This window comes from Dipteris shenzhenensis, chromosome 33 (genome assembly GCF_047967505.1).
Source record: "Dipteris shenzhenensis isolate YYH24624 ecotype China chromosome 33, Dip_SZ_1.0, whole genome shotgun sequence".
NCBI classification, from domain to species: domain Eukaryota; kingdom Viridiplantae; phylum Streptophyta; class Polypodiopsida; order Gleicheniales; family Dipteridaceae; genus Dipteris; species Dipteris shenzhenensis.
Window position 1 is genome coordinate 12,136,100 of NC_141628.1, and position 23,592 is coordinate 12,159,691.

At 45.9% G+C, this 23,592-nt stretch overlaps 1 protein-coding gene across 1 annotated transcript; it reads right to left on the minus strand.

The window, feature by feature from the left end:
* Positions 1-430: 430 nt before the first annotated feature.
* LOC147879699 (uncharacterized) lies at positions 431-23,215 on the minus strand. Its single transcript, XM_087371930.1, has 3 exons — positions 22,569-23,215; positions 21,782-21,896; positions 431-1,137 (listed from the first exon to the last, which is right to left on the minus strand). Exons 1-3 carry the CDS (start codon positions 23,010-23,012, stop codon positions 941-943), a joined length of 756 nt encoding a protein of 251 aa, XP_087228056.1. The 5' UTR covers positions 23,013-23,215; the 3' UTR covers positions 431-940.
* Positions 23,216-23,592: the final 377 nt, after the last annotated feature.

Genomic DNA, 23,592 nt, shown 5'->3' on the forward strand with positions numbered 1-23,592 from the left:
CCCCTAATGAAAGTGTATATAGGCTTTGCCACCTTGATTTCTATAGTCCACCTTTTAACTACATTGACCTAGAGAATCTTTGCCCCTACACAACATGGGCCCTATTCTTTTCCTACTTACCTCCCAACCTCCTAACTAATTTCATGCCACCATTGAAGGATTGCATGCCTATAAAGAAAATAGCCACTCAAGGCACATGACTCTGACAATATGGCATCTTGCCAAAATTTGATAGAACATGTAGTCACTCCTATTGCTTCACATTCCCATTAATCCATGCAACACACTAAGCCGATTTGCGTTAAAATAGAACCAAGTGTAATTTACAATAGGGGTATTACCAAATGTACACCATTAATCCCCATAATACAATTATATCTTGGTACATAGAATAGTGCTTCTCTATTTGAAACAACCATCCCATAATACAATTATGTCTTGGTACATAGAATAGTGCTGCTCTATTTGAAACAACCATTTTACATGGCTTATAACTTAAACCCAACCCTCAATTGATACCACGAACAAAAGACCATGAAAATGCAATTTGCTCATACCCCAGTTTGTTAATATCTCAAGATTCTCTCCACTAGATGCTCTCTCTCCACTAGATGCTATCATCACGGCCATCCATAGAGCCTCTACATAGGGTAGCTACTACACATCCCGTGGTAAAACTTCTGTACAAAGGCTAAGCAACAATAGCTCATTTCCTAGTGTTCTGGTGCCATGAAATCTCTACCCTCAACTCAATGTTAATGATTATGCAGCCACACAATTAGATTTTTTTGTAACATCAAGAGATAATAAGACTATGTCAAGATTCAAGATCAGTAACCATATGCATATTTTGTGTATAGAGATTCTCTTCATGTGCTCATGGTTACGCAAAACCCCCTCCAAAGACGCTAATAAATACAAGGAGCTCGAATCATTAGATTCATTCCCTCTCCGAAACTCCACAGATGACAGTAGATGGCTTTAAATTTGGTGATAGCTCCAGATCTAAATTCAGATCTTTGATCAAAACTTTGTCCCCAATATCCAAACCCCTTATGTCCACAATAATATCAGGCAGATCAAGATCATGGTCACACTGAAAGCAAAGAAAGCTGAGATCTTTCTTTAGATGGCCTCCTGCAAGAGGGAGAAATTGTTGAGAAGTGAGCCCTCTCTCTCTCTCTCTCTCTCTCTCTCTCTCTTTCTCCCCCCCCCCCCTCCCCCCGGGCCTTAAAAAAAAAACCAGCCAAGGAACAGGTCATACTTGGCCTCAATGGGCATTAACAAGATTATCATAATCACCATCTGTACAAACGCTAGGTAAGCACCTGGCCAAGTCCTTGTACAGGAGAAAAAAATATTTACACACTCATGGGGCCATTACGAACGGCTACTCATTCTGAAATTCTACCCATCAATAAAATTTGAGAGAGACATTGACGATTTCTTCAGACACTAAAACTTCAAAGACTTTCGTACAATTCTGCACTTACGCAGATGCTTGAGAGATTGCAAACAAAAACTAGAATGTACATGTAAAATACAATATTTGGTATAACTTTCAGAGGATTCAATTACAAAATTCATGTATTGCAGCTTAGCTGCAGATATTGTAAGACACTACATCCTGGCATCCAAAATATTATTTAACTCTCTCTCTCTCTCTCTCTCTCTCTCTCTCTCTCTCTCTCTGTGCGCCCCCTCCTCCCCGTACCTCTCCTTCAGCCTCTCCATGCCACGTGGTCGGCTGCGCCTGGCTCCTTGCCACCCTAGCTGCATTTGCGCGCCTCTTTGAGGCGCAGGTGTGACTTCTTGGTCCGCGAGTGTGGCCCCTTGGATCACGGGCCTGCTGGACCTGTGCGCCAGGCCACACAGCTGCATTGCACAGCCATCAGCTTGGCCTAGCCAAGCATGGCTGCTAGGAGCAGTCCTCAAGCTCGTAGGCCCTGCCTTGGGGCCCCAAACAGTGCGCCACAGGCACACTGCCTTCCAGTGACCCCCTCGCCTGTTCCAAGGCACCCGACAGCTCCAGCACACCGCCCTAGGCCACATAGGGCCCCGAGTCCCTGCTATCCATCCTCCAGCACACCTCGGGTCTGCAAATCTGCAAAATACAGGGATACTTGTGCAGTCACCAGCAGTTGAGGACGTTTTCCCCGAGATCCTGTGCAGTCTCTCTTGTTTTCTGGTTCTCTCTTGTGAGTGCTTGCTGTTTTCTTTCCATCGTTGCTCCGCATCGCTGCGTTTCTCACAGCCTCCTATGTGGCACATGCTTGAGTCAGCCCCCAGATCTGCTGTAGGGCTGACTGCCAGCCCTGTTTATAGGGCAGGAGGGGTCGGCCAGAGGCCCCCCCTGCTGGTCGGCTGAGGGTAGAGGGCACAACCCTCTTCATAGGGCTTGTGCAGCCCCTTTTGTAGGGCCTGAGGCAGTCAGCCTAGTGCCCTGCCACTCGGGTTGCTAGGAGGAGAGGCCAATCCTTTATGGAGGGGCAGATGTGGGTCGGCCCACCCCCCATTGCTGGTTGGTGGCCTAGGGCAAGGGGTCGGCCATGAGCCCGCCTGCTGGTCGGTTGTATGTCTCCTTTCTTCAACCCTCAGATCCCTTCCATCCCATCCACCTTCTCTTTCAGGTCATCGTCCTCTTCACTCCGACATGGTGACTTTGTCCAAGATGGTAGAGAACAAGACTAGAATTCCAGTGTTGCCCACATACCCGATTGACCAGCAGTTGGATGGGCTCAATTATGGTGTTTGTGGTTAATGATGGAATCTGTGTTACAGTCAGAGAGGAGGTGTTTCCAAGGGACGGAACGCGATGTGTGAAGGTACATTGGGCTGTCAGCCCCTACATCCTCTTCTTTCTCCTTCTCCTTTCTTCAACCCTCAGATCCCTTCCATCCCATCCACCTTCTCTTTCAGGTCATCGTCCTCTTCACTCCGACATGGCGACTTTGTCCAAGATGGTAGAGAACAAGACTAGAATTCCAGTGTTGCCCACATACCCGATTGACCAGCAGTTGGATGGGCTCAATTATGGTGTTTGCGGGTAATGATGGAATCTGTGTTACAGTCAGCCCCTTTCCCCTCACGTGTTCGCATCATCTCTTGGGGGGCCTAGCAGAGGAGCAGACTTGGGTAAGTAGCTTATCAAATTGGAGCTACCACCCTCCTCCACATCCATGATTTCCATATATCATTGCTGAACCATACATGGGCTTGAACGTGCACGTCCTCTCAGAGTTGATGAGGAAGGTCATATCCTCTACATTCCCATGCCCATTGTGTGTTTCTTTGTAACAAGGTATACCATGAGTAATACTTGTCAAGGGGAAGGGATTATCGGACGATATAATAATCATGGCAGCCAAAAAGCATTGTACAGGAGCACCTCCATCTTTTGCCCAAGCTAATTAACAGTACTTTGCTGTTTTGGCACCCCTGAATGACAGTCATAGCATAAAATTTTGTGGGCAAAATTATATGGGAAGCGATGGCTCTATAAAAGAGGAGAAAGGCGCCTAGTTAGGTGTCGTGTGCACGGATTGGTATCCGACGTGTACTGGGTACACAAGACTAGCTCAGGTAGCCTGGGGAGGCTTAGAGCTAGGCAGGCTTGATTCTCAGCCAGAGGTCTTCGCTATTTTTGGCACTTGGAGCCCGAGTCTATATAAGGGGCCCAGAGGTTCAGTTCTCCTTCCCAAGTGCTAGGTCTGATCCTGGATTGAGTCGCAGACACGCGCTTGCATCATAGGGTAGCCCAAGGCCTAGCAGCAGATCCCAGGCTTCACAGTGCCACCTGGTGGTATGGGACACCAGGCTGGTTAGGATCTGGTTGGGAGTTCGTGCCAGTAGCTTAGCTCGTGGCTCGGAGGGGACATCTCTTGATTCGGGATTGCATCCCATAGATGTCATGGTTGGGTGGTGAGCAACCTGCTCAGTTTCCTCACGTTTGGTGTGTTCTTGTGTTTGCTTGCAGATCAGAGGTTTCAGGACTGCTGGGGTCGTGTCAATTGGTATCAGAGCCAACTCCTGAGAGGTAGGAACTTCTGTTGTGATAATTTTGGACAATTTTTTCTCCATTATGCCCTAATTTCAAAATTCATGTTCATTACTCTACCAATGCTTGTTTGGTTCATCGGTTAAGGGAAAAGGTTAAGATTAGGGAAAGAAGGTAGGAGAAGGCAGAGATGAGTGAATTCGAAGTTGAACTAAGGCGTTAGGTGAGAGAGAGAGAGTGCAGGGTGATTTCATTGCAAGATGTGATAGGTTAAGAGAGAGGGAGAGAGGTGTAGTTAGGAGGAAGTAGTGAGGTCCGGGTAGAGGCGTCAAAAGGGAGCCAGGAGAGAGCACCCAGCTGCAGCGAACCAAAGGGGATCTCGCGCGACGGCTGGCTGCTCAAGGGTTGTGATGGCAGATAGAAGGGGAGCGTAGGAAGGTGCGCAGCAGGATAGGGCTAGATCACAAGATAGGCCAGTTGCTTTTCGGGGGGGGGGCCCTGGAGGCTTTAAAAAAGCACTATCCCTCCGTTTTTGGAGGGTGAGCTTTTGGAAAAGTAGGGCTTTACTAAAAGCCTGCTCTCCTGCTATTAGTTCGGCCAATTTGCCTTCTCCCATAGCCTGTAGATCGCGCAGCATTCCAGCCCCTCTACATCTTCACGCTCGGGAGCCAGAACACCTATACAGCCTGCTGCAGCACTTCGTACGGACAGCCAAGAGCGGAATCCCAAGTCCAAGAATCCGAGCTGACTCGTCAGCTCCACACTGCCAGCTTACCTTCTCCATCGACCAGCTTTCCCTTCTTCCATCGCCTCCTTCCTGGCCAGCTTTCACTTCGTTTGTATCTCCTAGCTCCGAGGCCACCTGCTTGCTTCCCTTCTCTAGCCTATCTTCAGATCAGATTTCAGTCATGGCTGATTCCGTAGACCCCGAGCTTGCGATGGGAGACTAGGATATGAACTACCATGCGGAGTATGACCAGGGTCTCTACGATGATTTGATTACAAAGGCAGCCTTCAATGAATTCACCACTGCTCTTCATGAAAAGTTTGAGCAGGTTAACACGAATCAAACGGGGTTGACACAGCAACTCCAAGGGATTCAAACTACACTCACACTTTTGACTAGGATTGTTCAGGCGCTCACGCGTGTGGATGCCATGGCTTTAGTGTTAGGTCTGAACATCACTCCATATCCTTTTCCCAGAGATCACAAGTCTCGTACCAAGGAGGTTGTTGACACTTGGTTGCACAAGTGGCAAGTACACTTCCAGTTTCACCCTTACCCAGATGACAAGAAAATACAGCTTGCAACAGGGTTTATGTCAGAAAAGGCTTTATTGTGGTGGAAGGAACTCCGACCCAAGCCTGCAACATGGATAGAATTCAAAGGCGTCTTCAGGAAAGAGTTTCTGAAGGAGGAGGAAGATTACGATATCGTAGGCAAGCTCAAATCCCTTGACATGTCCAAGCTGAATCTGACTTTTGAGGTTTATCTTCAGAGGTTTCGGGATTTGCAAACCAGAGCTACAAAGATGGATCCAGTGACCTTGTTAGGTTTCTTTGTGGATGGTTTGCCTGATCGTACAAGTTACAGATCAAGAACAACAAGTGTACCTCTTTGCAAGAGGCCATGAATTACGCGCGCATTTATGATGATACCATGGCCAACGCAAAGGGAACCACAGTTGCCGACACGGGTGGGAAGAACAAGAGGAAGTTCTTCTAGTCTACCACTGGTACCGGGGAGTCGAAGTCTTTAGACAACGCCTCCAAGAAACATTCGACTCAGGCGAAGAATGGTCGTGCCCATTTCCTTCATACCTTGAAGCTAAAGAAAGAAGGACGTTGCTTCATATGCAAGGAGCGGGACCACACTAGGAATGATTTGTTAGAAATAACCCAACAGAGGGTACACACAGCGGAAGACTTATAGTAATGCCCAGGAGCTCACACAGTGTGCGTGTGGGATGTGGAATCACACACTTCTTGCATACAATAGATGTGCAGACTCATCAATAGACAATGAACCAGCCAAATAGAGAAACCACCAAAATATATATTTCTGTCCAAAACTATGGACACAATACAAAAGAAATAGATCCAGAGTCCCACCAATGATGTGGTCCTCTGATCTTACCACAAAGTCCTTCTCCTATCTGCTGGCTGCAACCTTCTGCCCTAGAAGACAGTCTAGGTTCAGCCTCTCCCTGGAGCTAAGTCTGCAGCATACCTTGTTGCACTCTCTCACCTCCTGTAGATAGGCCCAGAGAGTAGGCTTCCTGCTGCTCCTTTCTGCCCTGGAACTGCTGGCTGCTGGATGTGAAATGAGGCAAGTGCCTCTCCTTTTATAGGCCCCAAGGCCTGCTGCAAAAAACTGGCCAGTCTGTCCCAATCTGGGCCAACTGGACAGACCAGGTTGGCTGGCCCAACCGACCTGGTTGGCTCAGCCCAACCAGCCCCAACAGGGCCCTTTACTGGCCCCACAAAATCGCCCTCCTGGGCTCTCTTTTCCAGGGCTTGCTGGCCCACGATTCTATGCAGGGGCTGAGCCCTTGGTCAGCCCTAGATAGGGCCTGGTTGGCTGGCTTTGCCCAGCCCAACCAGCCCTCCATATGGGCTGCCATGTGCTGCTCCATCCCCCGCCATGTCAGCACCTGTTCACCCTGCTCTCCTGACCCGCCTGGACCGCGCCTTTGCTCCAGCCCTCTGGTCATCTGCATCTGCTCCGTACCTTGCTTCCAGCCCTCCGTACTGGCCCGTACAGTTGTGCTGTCTGCCTGCACGTCTGCTGCAGATACTCGCAGCCCAAAGACCTCGCTCCAGGCTCTCCAGGATGCTCTTGAGCAGTGCTGCCCACATGACAACCTTGCTGCTGTCCATGTGGCAGCCATCTCTTCACTCTTGGCTGTGAGGTGCTGCCCATGTGGCAGCCCCCTCCCTCTCTTCTCTCTTGGGCACATCCTGCCCTAGGTCTCCCTCCCCCACGCTCTCCTCATTTGGGGGCTTACAGATGGGGAGGTGAACTTTCCAACATGATTGTCCTGAGCGCAAGAACCAGAAGCAAGCGCCGGGACCGAAGCTCCATGTGGGTCCAAGTACCAAAGCTAAGGGAGCTAATCAAGTTTCGATGACAGGTATTTCTGTAAATGTCATTACCTGCCCACTTTCTTGTAATTGCACTTTTAATAATTCGTTATTTGGTTCCCATGATCTTTTCCGAGTTTATGGAGAAGTTAGGGACCAAAGAGTTCACATTCTCTTTGACCCGGGCAGCTCTCACAACTTTGTTAATTACAAACTTGTGCAGAAGATGGGGCTGTCCACGATACCTAGCAATCACACCTACGAGGTGCAGCTTCCAGCTGGGAAGCAGTTTTGGGATCACAAGATTGAAGCGCTTTCTATCCGGATTCAAGACTACACAGCTGCTCGTACGTGCTATGTCATGCACTTGGAGCATGTGGACTTGTTAATCGGAATAGAGTGGTTTAAAACCCACGATATTCGGATTGGATGGAAGGAACATACTCTTTCTTTTTTGGATAAGGACACCCAATTTTGAATTCAATGTGATAAATTCCCTCTTCTCAGGGACCTACTGTATCTGCGATGCAGCTTCGGAATATATTAAACACTTCTTATTATGATGTGTATCAATGTGTTTTGATTCCGCTTTCTTCATTTGTTGTTTGTGTTACTAACAAAAATGATTTAAGTGTGTTTGAACACCGTGAATTGAGAATGTTGTTGGATGATTTCATAGATGTATTCCCTGCTCAACTGCCGGAAGCTTTACCTCTAGAGCAGGCAGTAGACCATCGCATAGATTTAGTACCTAGGGCTCAACCTATTAGTGTTCCGCCTTATAGGATGAGCCAGCTTGAGGAGGATGAGTTAGCTTCACAGTTACAAGATTATCTGAATATGGCCTATATCCACCCAAGTAAATCACCTTGGGCAGCACCTGTCCTCTTAAGAAAGAAGAAAGATCATTTGTGGAGAATGTGTATAGATTATAAACGATTGAATAAAGTGACAATTAAGAATCGATACCCTCTTCCAATGATTTGATAGACCGTTTGGCCGGAGCGAAGTATTTCACTAAGATTGATTTGCGTACGGGGTATCACCAAATCCGTATCTATGCTAGACACATAGATAGAACCGCATTCCGAACTAGGTATGGCCATGACAAGTTTCTCATATTACCTTTTGGTTTGACCAATGCTCTTGCCACCTTTCAGCAAATGATGAACGATTTGTTCCGAGATTTTCTGGGCAAATTCATTGTCGTGTTCTTAGATGGCATCTTGGTATATAGCCGAACGCTAGAGGATCACATAGGATACCTTTGGATTGTCTTAGTTATTCTAAGACAGCATGAGCTCTATGCCAAGATGAGTAAATGTGACTTCTTTATGAAGGAGATCATTTACTTAGGACACAAGATTTCTTCAGAAGGAATTAGCATTGATCTGGATCGTATCCAAAAGATTTTGGAATGGCCTATCCCTCAGACTATGAAAAACTTCCTTCTTTCCTAGGATTCACGATATTTCTACGAAAGTTTGTGCGTGATTATTCACACATCACGGCACTCCTAACAAACATATTGAAAGGTCGTGGACGCAGATCTACCAAGCCGATCTCTTGGAATGATGCATTGAACAAGGCTTTACTATCAAGGAAGCACCCGTTCTTGCATTACCCGATCCTACCCGGCCTTATGTTTTAGAGGCCGATGCGAGTGATTTTGCGATTGGGGCAGCTTTATTTCCAGAGGGCACCTAATATCGTTGGCCAACACTAGAAAACCATACAGTTGTGTATGCTCTGAAGGTTTGGAGACACTACTTGTATGGTTCGAAGTTTCTTGTATTGACCAATCACCAGTCAATCAAGTATGTGTGTGAAGGGTCTGAATTGAGGGGACGAAAGGCTAGATGGGCAGAATTAATGCAAGATTTTGATTTTGAAATACGTTATCGCAAGGGTTTGCTGAATAGTGTGGCAGATGCCTTAAGTCGAGTCAAGTTTATAAATGCTATGTCATTAACAGAAATATCCTCAGACCTATTTCAATCCTTGAGACGGCTTTGCGCAACTAATAGTCATTTCAGTTCTTATTGGCAGAAAGTCCAGCATGGAAGCTCCATGGTGGACCAAGACTCAGGATTACGTGTGCCAGATGTTTTGGATCTTCGATCCAAGATTCTCTGGGAGTGTCATGATGCTCCTAGTACTGGACATCCAGGTATATATCGGACTCTGTCTCTTGTGAAGCATACCTTTTATTGGCCTAAGATGCATGCATTTATTGAACACTATGTGGTAGGTTGTCAGGTTTGTCAGGTTACTAAGGCAAAACGCCTTAGAAGCACGGGTTTATTACAGTCATTGCAAATCCCAGGTAATAAATGGGAAAGTATTTCCATGGATGTTATTACCGGTTTGCCTAGAACGCGCAAGGGTCATGACTCCATTTGGGTCATAGTGGACCGTCTGACAAAAATGGCTAGATTCTTACCTACTAGAACAACCATCTCACCTGTTCAGCACTCACGAGTTTGTGGACCACTCGTTTAAGTTGTATGGTTTGCCCTCTGACATAGTCAGCGACAAGGACTCGAAGTTTACAAGTAACTTCTGGACACTTGTTTTTGAGAAGTTAGAAACTACTCTAAGTATGAGTTCCTCAAATCATGCACAATCTGATGGCAGTACAGAGAAGATCAACCAATTGGTTAGGATATGCTTCGGGCATATGTTTCTAAGAGACAGTCTCCATAGGAAGATTATCTACCTATGATAGAATTTGCTTATAATAGTGCAAAGCATTCGAGTACTGGTGGTAACAGTCCTTTTATGCTTATGTACGGGTTTCAACCTAAGTCACCAGTTATAGTTGGGTTAAAGGGAATCCAAAATGATGTTGCAAAGACCTTCTTGCAAGACATGCAAGAAATGTTGCAGTTTGCCAAGGAGTCTATTAGAAGTGCCCAAGATCGAGACATGTTTTATGCTAATAGACATCATTCACCTAGAGAGCTCTCTGAAGGAACGATGGTATATTTGTGTATTCCCAAGGAATCCAAGAGCCTAAGTACTAGTTTGGTTCCGAAGTTATCCCCCAGATACTGTGGTCCGTTCAGGGTTATTAAAAGGATTGGACCAGTTGCATATAGACTAGAATTGCCTCTTGATGTCAAAGTACATCCAGTATTTCATGTTAGTAGACTGAAAGAGTTACTAGGTGCGGATGATCAACTTGTTTCTCCTCAAGAAATAATAGAAGTTACAGATTTGACTTTTATTCCACACGAGCCTGAGAGTATTCTTGAATTTCGTGAAAGACACATTCGTAATAAAACTATCACGTAATACAAGATCGAGTGGAAAGATCGTGTTGAGGAGGATGCAACATGGGAGACATTACAGAACCTCCAGAGGACATTCCCGGGTTTTTTAGCGAACTCAGGAGTGAGTTCTTAGAGGAGGGAAAGTATGTCATGTGCACAGATTGGTATCTGACGTGTACTGGGTACACAAGACTAGCTCAGGTAGCCTAGGGAGGCTTAGAGCTAAGCACGCTTGATTCTCGGGTTGAGTGGCAAGGGTACGAACCAGTTAGAGATCTTCGCTATTTTTGGCGCTTGGGGCCCAAGTCTATATAAGGGGCCCAGAGGTTCAGTTCTCAAAGAACCGATGGGAGCAAGTCTTGTTCCCAGGTGCTAGGTCTGATCCTAGATTGAGTCACGGACGCGCACTTGCATCATAGCGTAGCCCAAGGCCCAGCAGCAGATCCCAGGCTTCATAGCACGACCTGGTGGTATGGGACACCAGGCTGGTTAGGATCTGATTGGGAGTTTGTGCCAGTAGCTCAGCTCGTGGCTCGGAGGGGACATCTCCTGATTCGGGATTGCATCCGTAGATCATGGATGGGTGGTGAGCAGCCTGCTCAGTTTTCCTCACGTTTGGTGTATTCTTGTGTTTGCTTGCGGATCAGAGGTTCCAAGAGTGCTGGGGTCGTGTCATTAGGGTAACCCTAGGCTCAAAAAGGGAGTTGAGAGAGCTGAAAAGGAGATAATGGGGGGGGCACTATAAAACAGAGATGAAGGTTGCTTGCTGTAGCCAACACTCGCACAGCGGAGGAGTGTGTAAATGTTTGCACAATGCAAACTTAAATCTCACTTCTTTTTCCCTTACTGTATACACAAGGGAATATAGATAGATGCAGGCAGTTAATGAGCTATGCACATGAGAGTGGAAACAGTAAATATATATTGATCCAAAGATGGACAAAACCTTGTACAAAGGTGTGCACAGTGTGCCCCCATCTAGCAGCTAAGGTACTGCCTAGATGTTGAGCCCTGGCAGGCTGGCACCACAAAATTGTCCTCCTACCTCCTCCTGACAGCTTCAAAATACTGTCAGCCTCCATGCTCTACAAGAGCTTCAGTAGGCTGAGTAAATGCCATCACAGACCTCCTTGCTTGTTTGTACCCGGATCCTTGACCTCGTCGCTACTTCCATCTGCTGCCAAGGCACAAGTCTCCCTGATTCCTGGCCTCCTTGGTGCTCTGCGATGCAGCCTGTTGTGAGGCTCTATCACTGAGTTCTCTGTATAAAGAAAATACTTGGAGACAAATAAAACAATACTGAAGACTATTAATGGCTGAAGAAGAAATATATATCACAAACGGAACTCAGTACAAGTGAAGATATGAGAGAAGCTCTGGAGGAAGCAAACGTCAATCCTGACAACTGTAGTGGACTTCTGCACTAGCTCCACAAGTTGGAACCGAACCAAATCTGAGACAGCAAACTGATGCAAGGGTTGCTGCACATTTGGAATAGAAAGAACATAATTTGGAGCGGAAGTTGGAGGTAGATCTGGAGCAGAAGTTGGAGAAGATCTGGAGCAGAAGTTGAGGGCAGATCTGGAGCAGAAGTTGGGACAGATCTGAAGCTGAAAGGAAGGCAGATCTGGAGCAGAAGTTGAGGGCAGATCTGGAGCAGAAGTTGGGGCAGATCTGAAGCTGAAAGGAAGGCAGATCTGGAGCAGAAATTGGGGCAGATCTGATGCAGAAAGGAGGGCAGAACTGAAGCAGAAAGTGAGGCAGCAGAGGAGGCAGCCAGGAGGCAGAAGTGGCTCAGGGTGTGCAGGTACCTCTGGAGCTGGAAGAGAAGAGATTGAAGAATACCTAGCCCCCCCCCCCTTTAAATAGGAAGGGGCTTAGTCGGTCAACCAACAGGTTGACCCCAGAACTGACCGACCTGGTCAGATTTGACCAACCAGGTCAATCTGGTCGGCCAAATCTGGTCAGCCAGCAAAAAAACTTTTTTTTTTAATTTAATTTTTTATTTTGTTTGACCTCCGAACCGGGGCTTTTTGACAGAGCTTTGGTTGTGGATTTTGCCTCCGATCCGGGGCTTCTTTGACAGGGCTCGGAGAGTCACCAGTGGTGTTTGTACCTGTTTATCCTATCCTCTAGAATTGGAGATTGCCTGGCTTAACACCCCCTCTCAATGTCCAATGTAGACAAGAGAAGCAAAGACGTGTTCCATGAGTGATCTATCTTCTTCATCAGCCTTTCTTTCTTTCTTTCTTTCTTTCTTTCTTTTTTTTTTTTTTTTTGAATAAAGGGTTTTCATTTAGATGGAGATGCCTACAAAGTAGGTTTTCATCTTCACTAAATGCCCAGATGATGGTACAAAAAAGAAATACTTGAAGGAGTGCCCTCGCAGGGGATTTGTTCACTTCCTTAAGTACACAAAAAGAAAAAAACTGCTAAGAAGAAGGAGGAGGTAAACCAATCCCCAACCGTGGGCAGAGATGCTCAAGAGTAGGGCGATTAACCGGCTTGGTAAGAATATCAGCATGATTATCGGCAGCTGGAACATAGATCAACCGAATAGTACCTAATTCCACTTGCTCGCGAGTAAAATGAAAGTGAACACCGACATGTTTGGTGCGGTTGGAAAAAATGGGATTGCCTGCGAGAGCGATGGCACTTTTGTTGTCGACATAGAGGATCGTGGGTTCAGTACAAGGAAAGTGTAGCTCTGCCAAAAACTGTCGGAGATATATGGCCTCTGTGGTACAATCATACAAGGCCCGGTATTCAGCCTCAATAGAAAAACCAGCAATAGTTTCTTGTTTACGGCTAGACCAAGAAACGAGAAAATATAGCCGCCATGAGAACGACGATTGTCCGGGTCACCAGCCCAGTCGGAATCAGTGTATCCCTGTAGGGTTAGTCCTGGTCTGAAATGTAAACCATAAGAGTAAGTACCACGAATGAACCGCAAGATACGAATACATGCATGCCAATGAGTGAGCTTGGGTTCATTAAAATACTGACTGAGAATAGAAACGGAGTAAGCAAGATCAGGACGAGTGTGAAGGAGCCAGAGGAGTTTGCCAACAACCTGGCGATAGAGATGTTCATCAAAGGGAGGAGACTCCAAGTCTTTTGAGAGCTTTACTATGGGATCTAAGGGAGTGGCAGCCAGCTTAGGCTCATGAGGAATGATTTGATCAAGGAGTTGAAGAGCATATTTCTGTTGAGAAACAAAAATACCACCAGAATGTTGTACAACTTCCATGCCTAAGAAATAGGAGAGCCGACCGAGATCAGTCATTTCAAAAGTGATGCTGAGTTGAGTTTTAATGAATTAAAGTGTAGTGGGAGTGGAGCCTAAAAGCAAAAGATCATCGACATAGAGTAAAATAAAGCAGACCCCCTCTGACGAATGATGGATATATAAATTTGGATCAAAGGGAGTAGAATGAAAACCATTAGTTTTGAGGAAGGTGTCTATCCGGTGGAACCATGATCGAGGTGCTTGTTTAAGCCCATAAAGAGCTTTGCGGAGACGGAAAACCTTATTTTCATGGCCAGGAGGAGAAAAACCTGGTGGGGGAGTCACATAGACTTCTTCATCAAGGTAGCCATTGAGAAAGGCACTCTTGACATCCATTTAATAGATAGTCCAGTGGTGATGAGTAGCTAGGGCAAGAAGAAGACGAAAGGAAGTTAACCGAGCAGTAGGGGCAAAGGTTTCCTCATAATCGATACCATATTTTTGGCGGAATCCTTGCACTACTAAGCGAGCTTTGTACTTCTCCAGTGTTCCATCGGCTTTGAGTTTTGTTCGGAAGATCCACTTGGTTCCGATGACCTTTTTGTGAGTGGGTCGATTGACCAAGATCCAGGTCTGATTGCGATCAATACTTTCAAGCTCCTGTTCCATAGCACAATGCCACGCAGGATTTTTAACTGCTTTCTGCCAAGTGGCAGGTTCAGAATGTATGATATAGGCCGTGGTAAAAAAAAGAGGCAGTGGTAGTAGAAGAAGTTATTCGAGTAGAGCGGCAAGGACCGGAAGGAGGAAGTTCGACAGGAATAAACCCGGAATCCTTCATAGTTTAGCGATACCAGCGTGGCAGCGGGTCGTGAGGAGAAGCAATGGGTGGAGAGAGAGATGTTTCGGGAGGAGAGGAAGGAATTTCGGGTGGAGAATTGTCGGAGGGAACAGGAGTAGATACGTCATCAGGAGAGAGAATAGAGGAATTTTTTAGCACTGCTCTTTCATCGAAGACCACATCTCGGCGAACCAACACTTTGTTTGTGCGAGGATCAAATAATCGATAAGCTTTGGCTTCTGCCGAGTAGCCAACTAGAAGAAAAAGTTCAGCACGAGGTTCGAGTTTACCGCGAGTATCATTGGGAGTATGAGTGTACGCGCGGCAGCCAAAGATGCGAAGATGAGAAATAGAAGGACGGTAGCCATAGAAGGCCTCAAAAGGCGTCATGTTCAGGATGGGTTGAGTAGGACAGCGATTAAGGATATAGACAGAAGTATTGACGGCTTCTGGCCAGAGACGTTCAGGCAACTCGGCTGCAAAAAGCATGGAACGGGCCATGTTCATGACAATACGTTGTCTCCGTTCGACACGAGCATTTTGGGAAGGCGAATTTGGAGATGTAAGATAGCGTTGGATACCATGCTCTTGAAGGAATTGAGTGAATTCATGGGAAATGAATTCACCACCATTATCACTACGAGCAATCCCAATAGACTTTCCCGTTTGGTTCATAACCAAGCGAGCCCAAGTAGCAAAGAAAGAAAAAGTGTCGGATTTCTCTTTCATGAAAAACACCCATTGATAGCGAGAGTAATCATCCACAATTAAGAAGAAATAATGTGAACCATTGAGGGAAGGAACAGGAGATTTGCCACTAATATCGAGGTGAATTAGACGCAATATCTCACTGGCTCGAGAAGTGGAATGCGAAGGAAAAGGAGTTCGGCTTTGTTTACCTAATTGACAGGGATGACAAATATCTTTAGCTCGCGATAATTTAGGTAGGCCATCAACTAGATGATCCCGAGACATTTCATATAAAGAGTCATAGGACAAATGTCCCAGACGATAATGCCATAATCGTTCTGTGTCAATTGGATCTTTCAGGGTAGCATTACCATAAAGCCGATGAAACTCAGAACCGCAATGGGAGGGAGTCGCAAGAAATTGAGTTATGAAGTACAGACCATTAGGTTGAGCATCACCTCGAGCTAGAAGGAGTCCCGAGGACTCATCTATGATGTCAACATGCATCTTTGCAAATAGCACTGTGCGACCAAGAAGGCAAAGTTGATGAACAGAAAGAAGATTGACCCCTAATTGGGGGACATAAAACACTTGATCCAATTGAGCAAGATTGGGACCTTTGTCAGTATCAAAAGTTATTGAACCAACACCATGAATAGTAGCAAGAGTTATTGCCACAACGGACTCCCCCTGTCGCCGGTTGGCGAGAAATGAAGAGATCACGATGAGGAATCATATGATGAGTGGCTCCACTATCCACAATCCAAGAAGATTTAGAGCCACATGGAAGAGTATGAAAAGCTAACCCAGATAAGGGAGAGGAGGAGTCAAGCTCGGTGATATGGATCAAGGCTTGAGAAGTGAAGTCTAGAGAATCTCCGGTGGACCAATCAGACAGACCTTCAGGAGTTATAAAGGGAGGAGATGGAGTGAAGTGATTAGTGACATGGCCCTGGGGTCTCCAAAGACCAGTGTTCGAAGGAGGACCACCCCTAGGACGCCAACGAGGTGGCGGAGTCGTGGTAGGGGGCTGTGGAGTCCAACGGGGTGGTTGAGGAGTCGTGGTGGGGGGCTGAGGAAGAAGGCCTTTGGCTTTGGAGCAACATTCATCGTCAATATGCCCAACTCTCTAGCAATGCTGACAAAACCTATTCTTTTTGGGAAGGGTGTGCCAGGCGGGTTTACTACTAGAGGGGTTAGGAGTAGGAGAGGGCTTTCCGGAGCTAGGTTGATCTTTTGGAATCCCGGAGAGAAGAGCCCCCTCTGAAGCAGGAATGCTATGTTTTTGGTGGACCTGAGAGTAAAGACGAGCATAACGCAAAAGTTGACATTCGAACTCATAAAAAGTAGGAAGAGAAGGTTGAGAAATGATTTGTTGCATAAAACTGAAATACTTGGGCGGAAGTTTATTTAAAAAGAAAGTAACTTGGTCATCCTCGGATTTGGAAGGACCAGTTGTGGCAAATTCAGCAACTAACCGCCGGTAATCTGCTAGTTTAACCTTGAGATCATCGTCAGCAAGAATCTGGAATTGTTGAAGATCATGGTCAAGATTGATGCGACGAGTACGATCTCGAGCTGCATAGCGGTCAGTGAGATGTGCCCATCGCTCAGAGGCAAGATCAAAATGCTGTAATTGAGAGTGAAATTCAGGTAAAAGTCCTTGCATAATTTTGACAATGGCAGTGGCATTACGATGTCGCCACGAACGAACTACCTGAGGAGGATAAACATGAGGATCAGGTGGCGATTAAGTACCTTGAACGAGTTCCCATAGGTCTTGAGAATCAAGCACATGGCGCATGAGATTTGACCATGTGGTATAATTAGACCCGTTAAAACGAGTCATATCAGTGAAAGCATGTTTGGCTGTTGCAGAGACACGATGAGGGGAAAAAAGAGAATGATAGGGAGAAGCAACCGGTGGAGGCAGAAGAGAATTTGGAACACAAGCAGAGTGAGAAGAAGGGAGAGGCGGCATCACCGGAGGAATAAAAGAATTTGGAAAAGGTCCTGAGGGGGAGGGATGAATATGAGAGGCGGGATAAGACATGAGAGGTGAAAAAGAGGCAGCGGGAGAGATAGAGGGAAATAAACTATAGGAATCCAGTGGCATGGGAGAAGGAGGAGGATGAGAAGCCACTAGAGGAAAGATGGCAGCGGAAGAGATGAGAGGGATGGGAGGGAGGGAAGAATGTGAACCGAAAGCAAACTCATTGTCAGACGCATTTCTCCTTTCTCGTCTGCGCGTGTTCACATGCATGTATGGATCTGTGTCCTCGTGATTACTTGTTCCTATGCCTTGCATAACAGATGGAGTTGCACTAAGGGAATAGGGCAACATACCTTGCACTGATTCTTGTGGAATAGGCACTGTCGAATAATCCAATGTTCTCATGCCGGCCTGTCCTCTTTCGTCAGGGGATACTTGTTCTTCGTTGGCACCGAACTTGAGATGTTGCTCAGCTTCTTCTGAGTTGAATAGAGGTCCTTGTTGACGTATTGGAGAGAACCGTGGAGAGGTAGAGGCACGAGGTGTGCGGGTACCTGCTTCAAGTTCCTTCCATTTCTGAAATTCAGCAAATTCTTTAAAGAGTTTGGAGAGGTATTCATCACCTTCAATCCTTGCAGACTCTCTCTCGACATATGACGAAGGTGGTGGTTGAATAGAGGTCGATTCAGGCTGAGATCGCTTCGGGGAAGAGGGAGAAGACATCTTCAGGTGATGATTTATCTTCCAAGCTTTCCAAATCAAGGCTCAGGTGTCGATTGGCACACCTGGCTCTGATACCATATAAAGAAAATACTTGGAGACAAATAAAACAATACTGAAGACTATTAATGGCTGAAGAAGAAATATATATCACAAATGGAACTCAGTACAAGTGAAGATATGAGAGAAGCTCTGGAGGAAGCAAACGTCAATCCTGACAACTGTAGTGGACTTCTGCACTAGCTCCACAAGTTGGAACCGAACCAAATCTGAGACAGCAAACTGATGCAAGGGTTGCTGCACATTTGGAATAGAAAGAACATAATCTGGAGCGGACGTTGGAGGTAGATCTGGAGCAGAAGTTGGAGAAGATCTGGAGCAGAAGTTGAGGGCAGATCTAAAGCAGAAGTTGGGACAGATCTGAAGCTGAAAGGAAGGCAGATCTGGAGCAGAAGTTGAGGGCAGATCTGGAGCAGAAGTTGGGACAGATCTGAAGCTGAAAGGAACGCAGATCTGGAGCAGAAATTGGGGCATATCTGATGCAGAAAGGAGGGCAGAACTGAAGCAGAAAGTGAGGCAGCAGAGGAGGCAGCCAGGAGGCAGAAATTGAGGCAGCAGAGGAGGCAGCCAGGAGGCAGAAGTTGAGGCAGCAGAGGAGGCAGCCAGGAGGCAGAAGTGGCTCAGGGTGTGCAGGTACCTCTGGAGCTGGAAGAGAAGAGATTGAAGAATACCTAGCCCCCCCCCCCCTTTTAAATAGGAAGGGGCTTAGTCGGTCAACCAACAGGTTGACCCCAGAACTGACCGACCTGGTCAGATTTGACCGACCAGGTCAATCTGGTCGGCCAGATTTGGTCAGCCAGCAAAAAAACTTTTTTTTTTAATTTTATTTAATTTTTTATTTTGTTTGACCTCCGAACTGGGGCTTTTTGACAGAGCTTTGGTTGTGGATTTTGCCTCCGATCCGGGGCTTCTTTGACAGGGCTCGGAGAGTCACCAGTGGTGTTTGTACCTGTTTATCCTGTCCTCTAGAATTGGAGATTGCCTGGCTTAACACTCTGGACTTCCCTGCTGCTCCTGCAGCCCAACAGAGGCACCAAAGACTCCCTATCATGAAGACTCCGGGGTGTTCATGACTTGGACTGGTGATTGTACTAGCGTTTCAGATAAGATCTGGTTGTTCATGTACGACGCGGAGCAAGCTCTGGAGATCCTAGCGGTGCTGGAACGTGGACCAGATGATGAAGACATCCTCAACTTGTTCCTAAAAGCTTCTGCAAGCACATTGGTGGAGTCGTTAATCGACAAAGTAAGTATCAGACCACCGTGTGTTATTGAGAGGGGTGTTCTAGCATCAATGCCCCACCTCTAAGCCCCCAAATAAGGAGAGCAACAGGACTTGATGCGTACAAGATTTTGGATGGAGACTATGCCACATGCGAGACCGCGAGTACGGCCTGGAAGATCTTGAAGGATCTCTGCAAGACCAACAACGTAGCAGGTATAGTCACTCTCCAGAATCATGTATTCTTGATGACATTGGGAGAGGGAGAATTTGTAAACGACCATCTTGTCAAGGTGAAGTTTCTCAAAGATCAACTTGTGGCGGTAGGCCAAAATATACATAGCAATTTGTTTCTCAGCAAGCTTCCACGCAGCTTCAATGGGCAGGTGACTGCCTTGATGACCGGAGAAAGGTCAAGGCCTCTCACATTCGAGGAGATCTCTCCTTTGTTGCTCTTAAGAGGGAGGCAGGTTAAAATTGCAAGATACAGATGTTGAACAGAAGGCATTTACTGCTTTGACAAGGAAGAACCGGATAAGGGTAAGCAGCTCGTCATAGGGTAGATACTGGTCTACGGTGTGTCAATCAGAGGCGGTGCTGGAAGTCTAGGTCATTGCCCCACTTGTGAGCCCCCCAAACAAGGAGTGCAACGGGGCTTGATACCTACAGAATGTTGGGTGTAGACCGCCACATGTTGGGAGTGACTGCCCTGTGGGCAGCGAGCACACTGCCTCATCGGCAGCAATCAAAATGTTCATTAAAATGTTCATCTTCTGGGCTGGCTGTGGGGCTGAAAGATGTGCAGCCATGGCACCAGATGCAGGCTATGTTTAGATGGCAGCGCCCGTACAGGTCCTGGAATGGGCCTGACAGGTTAGCAGAAGACCAGATCATGCTAGTTGCAGGTCAAAAGATAGGCAGAGCATGTGGGCAGTGCTGCAGACAGAGGTAGACACTGGCAGGATGCCAGATGGCAAAGGTGGGCAGGTGCTGCAGTCGTGATACACGGACTGGGTCAGCCAAGTCCAGGTCCTCCTGCTCCTACATGTACTCTCCTACTGCTGGTAGGTCTGTACACTGTACAGTCCAATACTGGCCATGGGCGGCTCCTGCAATGAGCTTAAGATTGCCCCCACAATGGGGGCCTTTTATAGGGCTTGGTAGCCTCTGTCTAGCTGACCAGACCTACTGACTGGCCGACCCAGCCAGTCAGTCAACCGACCTAGATCAGGTCCACCCAAAGCAGCATACAGAGCTCACCCTAGAGCAAGCTACTGACGCCTACAGAGACGCACATGGAGATCCAGGAGTGGTCCTATTGCAGAGGGTTCAGCAAACAGAGCTTGTGTTGATGCCAGACAGTGTATGTTTGCTGCAGGTGTTGGTACACTTTTGGAGCTAATTTTCCATATCTATATAGGAGACCTATTTGGCTTTACATCGGCGTATTCTTTCTCAGATCTCAAAGTGATATATACCTTTGTAAGACTAGAATAAGTCCAATCATACAAATTTAGATTTTTTGTTGTTCTAAAGATCAAAAATCTACACAGAAAATAAAAGAGAAAATGAAAGAGAAGAAAAAAGAGGTAAACAAAAACTTTTATGAAAAACAAAAGGAAGACATACTTAGCAAGCAAAGCAACACTTATGTCGTCATCAGTGCCCAAAGTGATCTCTATCTCTTCTCCTATCTGCGTAAGTCTTGAAGCAAGATAACAGGGTGTTGTAGCATGGCATATCTTCAAGGACATTGTTTTATCTACATGTTTTAAAGCGTAGGCGTGCTTTCCAACAACCCTTAATTATATATAGTATTTACCTGCAATCCACAATTCGGTAGCCATCTCTTGATGCACTAAGAATTTGGTAGCTTCCCACAAAAGAGGGAGAGAGAGAGAGAGACCTTTAGTACCAAAAAAACACCGAGTTATTGCACCTCGGTATCTATAGTTTCGAGAAACAAGTTGGCCACATACATAACAAACATCCAGATCCAACGGTGGTGAGTTGTGACTGACTCAAAGGCCACTTACAGATAATCATGGATTCATATACACGCAATGCAATTATGGCAACTGCTAACAAATACAGATGCCTCTACAATATCCTTGAACATAACAATAGGAGATGCATCAACGCAAGCAGCTGTTCTTCTCTCCAAACGTCCATAACCTTACCATACTCAAAATGTGACACACGTTTTCTCCTAAAACACTGCCCCAATGCTATGGTATTGTATGTTTCTCCAAATGTTTTATGATGTCCACACATGTTTAATATACATAGATTTGTCAGAAGACTAATGTGGCCACCAATACATTGTACCTATGTTCTTTTTCTCCATTGCGCATGCATGCACGCCCACACAGTTTGTTTGTTTTTTGTGGTGAAATCCATTTGTCACGTTTTTACATATAACAGTCCCAAGAAAAGTAACAAGTTACACACACAAACAGCAACGTAGCATCTCATTTTATGGTCTCTCTCTCTCCAAGGCCTCTAAACGAATCAAGTCTTTTTCGTCAAGCTCCAACAACATGATCAAGCCTTTTTAAAAGCTCCAGCAAAAGCAGAAGTTCTCCTCATGCTCCTGCAAAAGCATAAGCACATCCAACGGCTACAAAAATGAACTGTCCTTTCACGCCACTGCCACAAAAGAATAATCACCTTTTTGAAGACCTATGCACTCCTGCTCCCCAGAAAACGCTATCGGACAACGCTTTCCCCAATTTTGAGGATCTTCAAACATTAGATTAATGATCTCGTCGTCCTTCACGTTTACCTGCAAAATTCATGTTAACGCGTCCAATGAGAAGTATGACCAATTCTTCCATTAAAAACAGTACATTTTCCACACTCATGTGTGCCCTTGAGATTAAAAGGCCGAAAAGAAGATGCCGTTACATCAGAAGTAAATTATCTTTCACACATGAACCTAGCAAAAGCCAAGATGACTACATACTCATCGAGATGTTAAATTGAATTACAAATACGCCTTTTTTTTTAAGTGAGCTAGCTTTTGAAAAATGTCTCATCAGAAGTAAATTATCTTTCACACATGAACCTAGCAAAAGCCAAGATGACTACATACTCATCGAGATGTTAAATTGAATTACAAATGCCTTTTTTTTAAGTGAGCTAGCTTTAAAAAAATGTCTCTGGCTTCACCGAAAGGTAGTGATACTGTGTCTATGCAAATATCAATAAACTATGCATACAATGTTTTTGTCAGACACTGCAATGAAAGCCAACCAACATTATTGCGAAAAGTATTCAACCGTTCAGTACTCAAGGTCGAAGAAACAATGAGAAACCATGTTCCAAGTCAGTTTGTGACGCACTACGTCCAAAAAAGATGGGAGGAAAAAAGGGAAGCGTAAGACGAGTTCCCTCAATCTAATGCCGAAACGTGAATCACACCGAAAGCAAAGATGAGCATTTTCCAAGCACTTACCACATGGGGGTAGACTTCCACCGTACCGATTACGGTTGACTCCTTCGCATCACAATCCCAGTCACTACTGTATATCTCCACCAAGAACTTGGTGCACAGGAATCTGGTCCTGCCCAAGTTCCACCAAAACTGCTGTATTTGTACCTTGTCCAAGTAGATGAGAAAGCTGTCGTATGAATGTGAGGGCAAGCCGGCAGCAGTGTTGCAGATGGAACCTGTGATCCGCCATTTTCTGCGGGAATCAAGGTAGTCTCGCTTGAGAGTTGAGATGCGTTGCATCGCCCACAATTTGGGACGAGGAGAGCTACTGATGGAGGTGATGGATTGAGAAAACTGATGAGGATTTTGGGCAAGACGAGCGAGGCTTTCCAAGAATCTGCAGCAACGCGAGGGAAGGAGAGGCGTCCAACATCTGCGCAGCCTACAACTGAGCAACCCTTGCATTTCAACTTCAACCAGTCTGGCTACAATTAGACTCTGTAGAGAGGCGGCTATACGCTAGAAATTGTGCACGCACATATGAATTTTTGGCAAGAGATCATCTATATATCTATACTATATCTAGAAAATGTGCAATGTACACGAGTCTCATGAATCGTTGGCAAGAGATCATCTATACATAAAGCTAGAACATGTGCAATGTAACTCGTAGAGAGTAGAAAATGTGCAATGCAAAGCACATAGATGAATTGTTGGCAAGAGACCATCTATATCTCGAAACCTAGAAAATGTATGTGCAATGTAAAGCTCACACATGAATTGTTGGCAAGAGATCATCTCTACCTAGATGAAATATCTATATGAATTCTCTCCAAGCGATCATCTATATCTATATCTATATTATATATCATTGAAGTTGTTCTCTCTCTCGGCTCGATGCTCTCTCTGTACACCTAGTGTTGGTCAGCCTATCAGTGAGCTTGCATTTTGACTTCAAGTACACAACCTAGATGAAATATCTATATGAATTCTTGGCAAGCGATCATCTATATCTATATCTATATTATATAGCATTGAAGTTGTT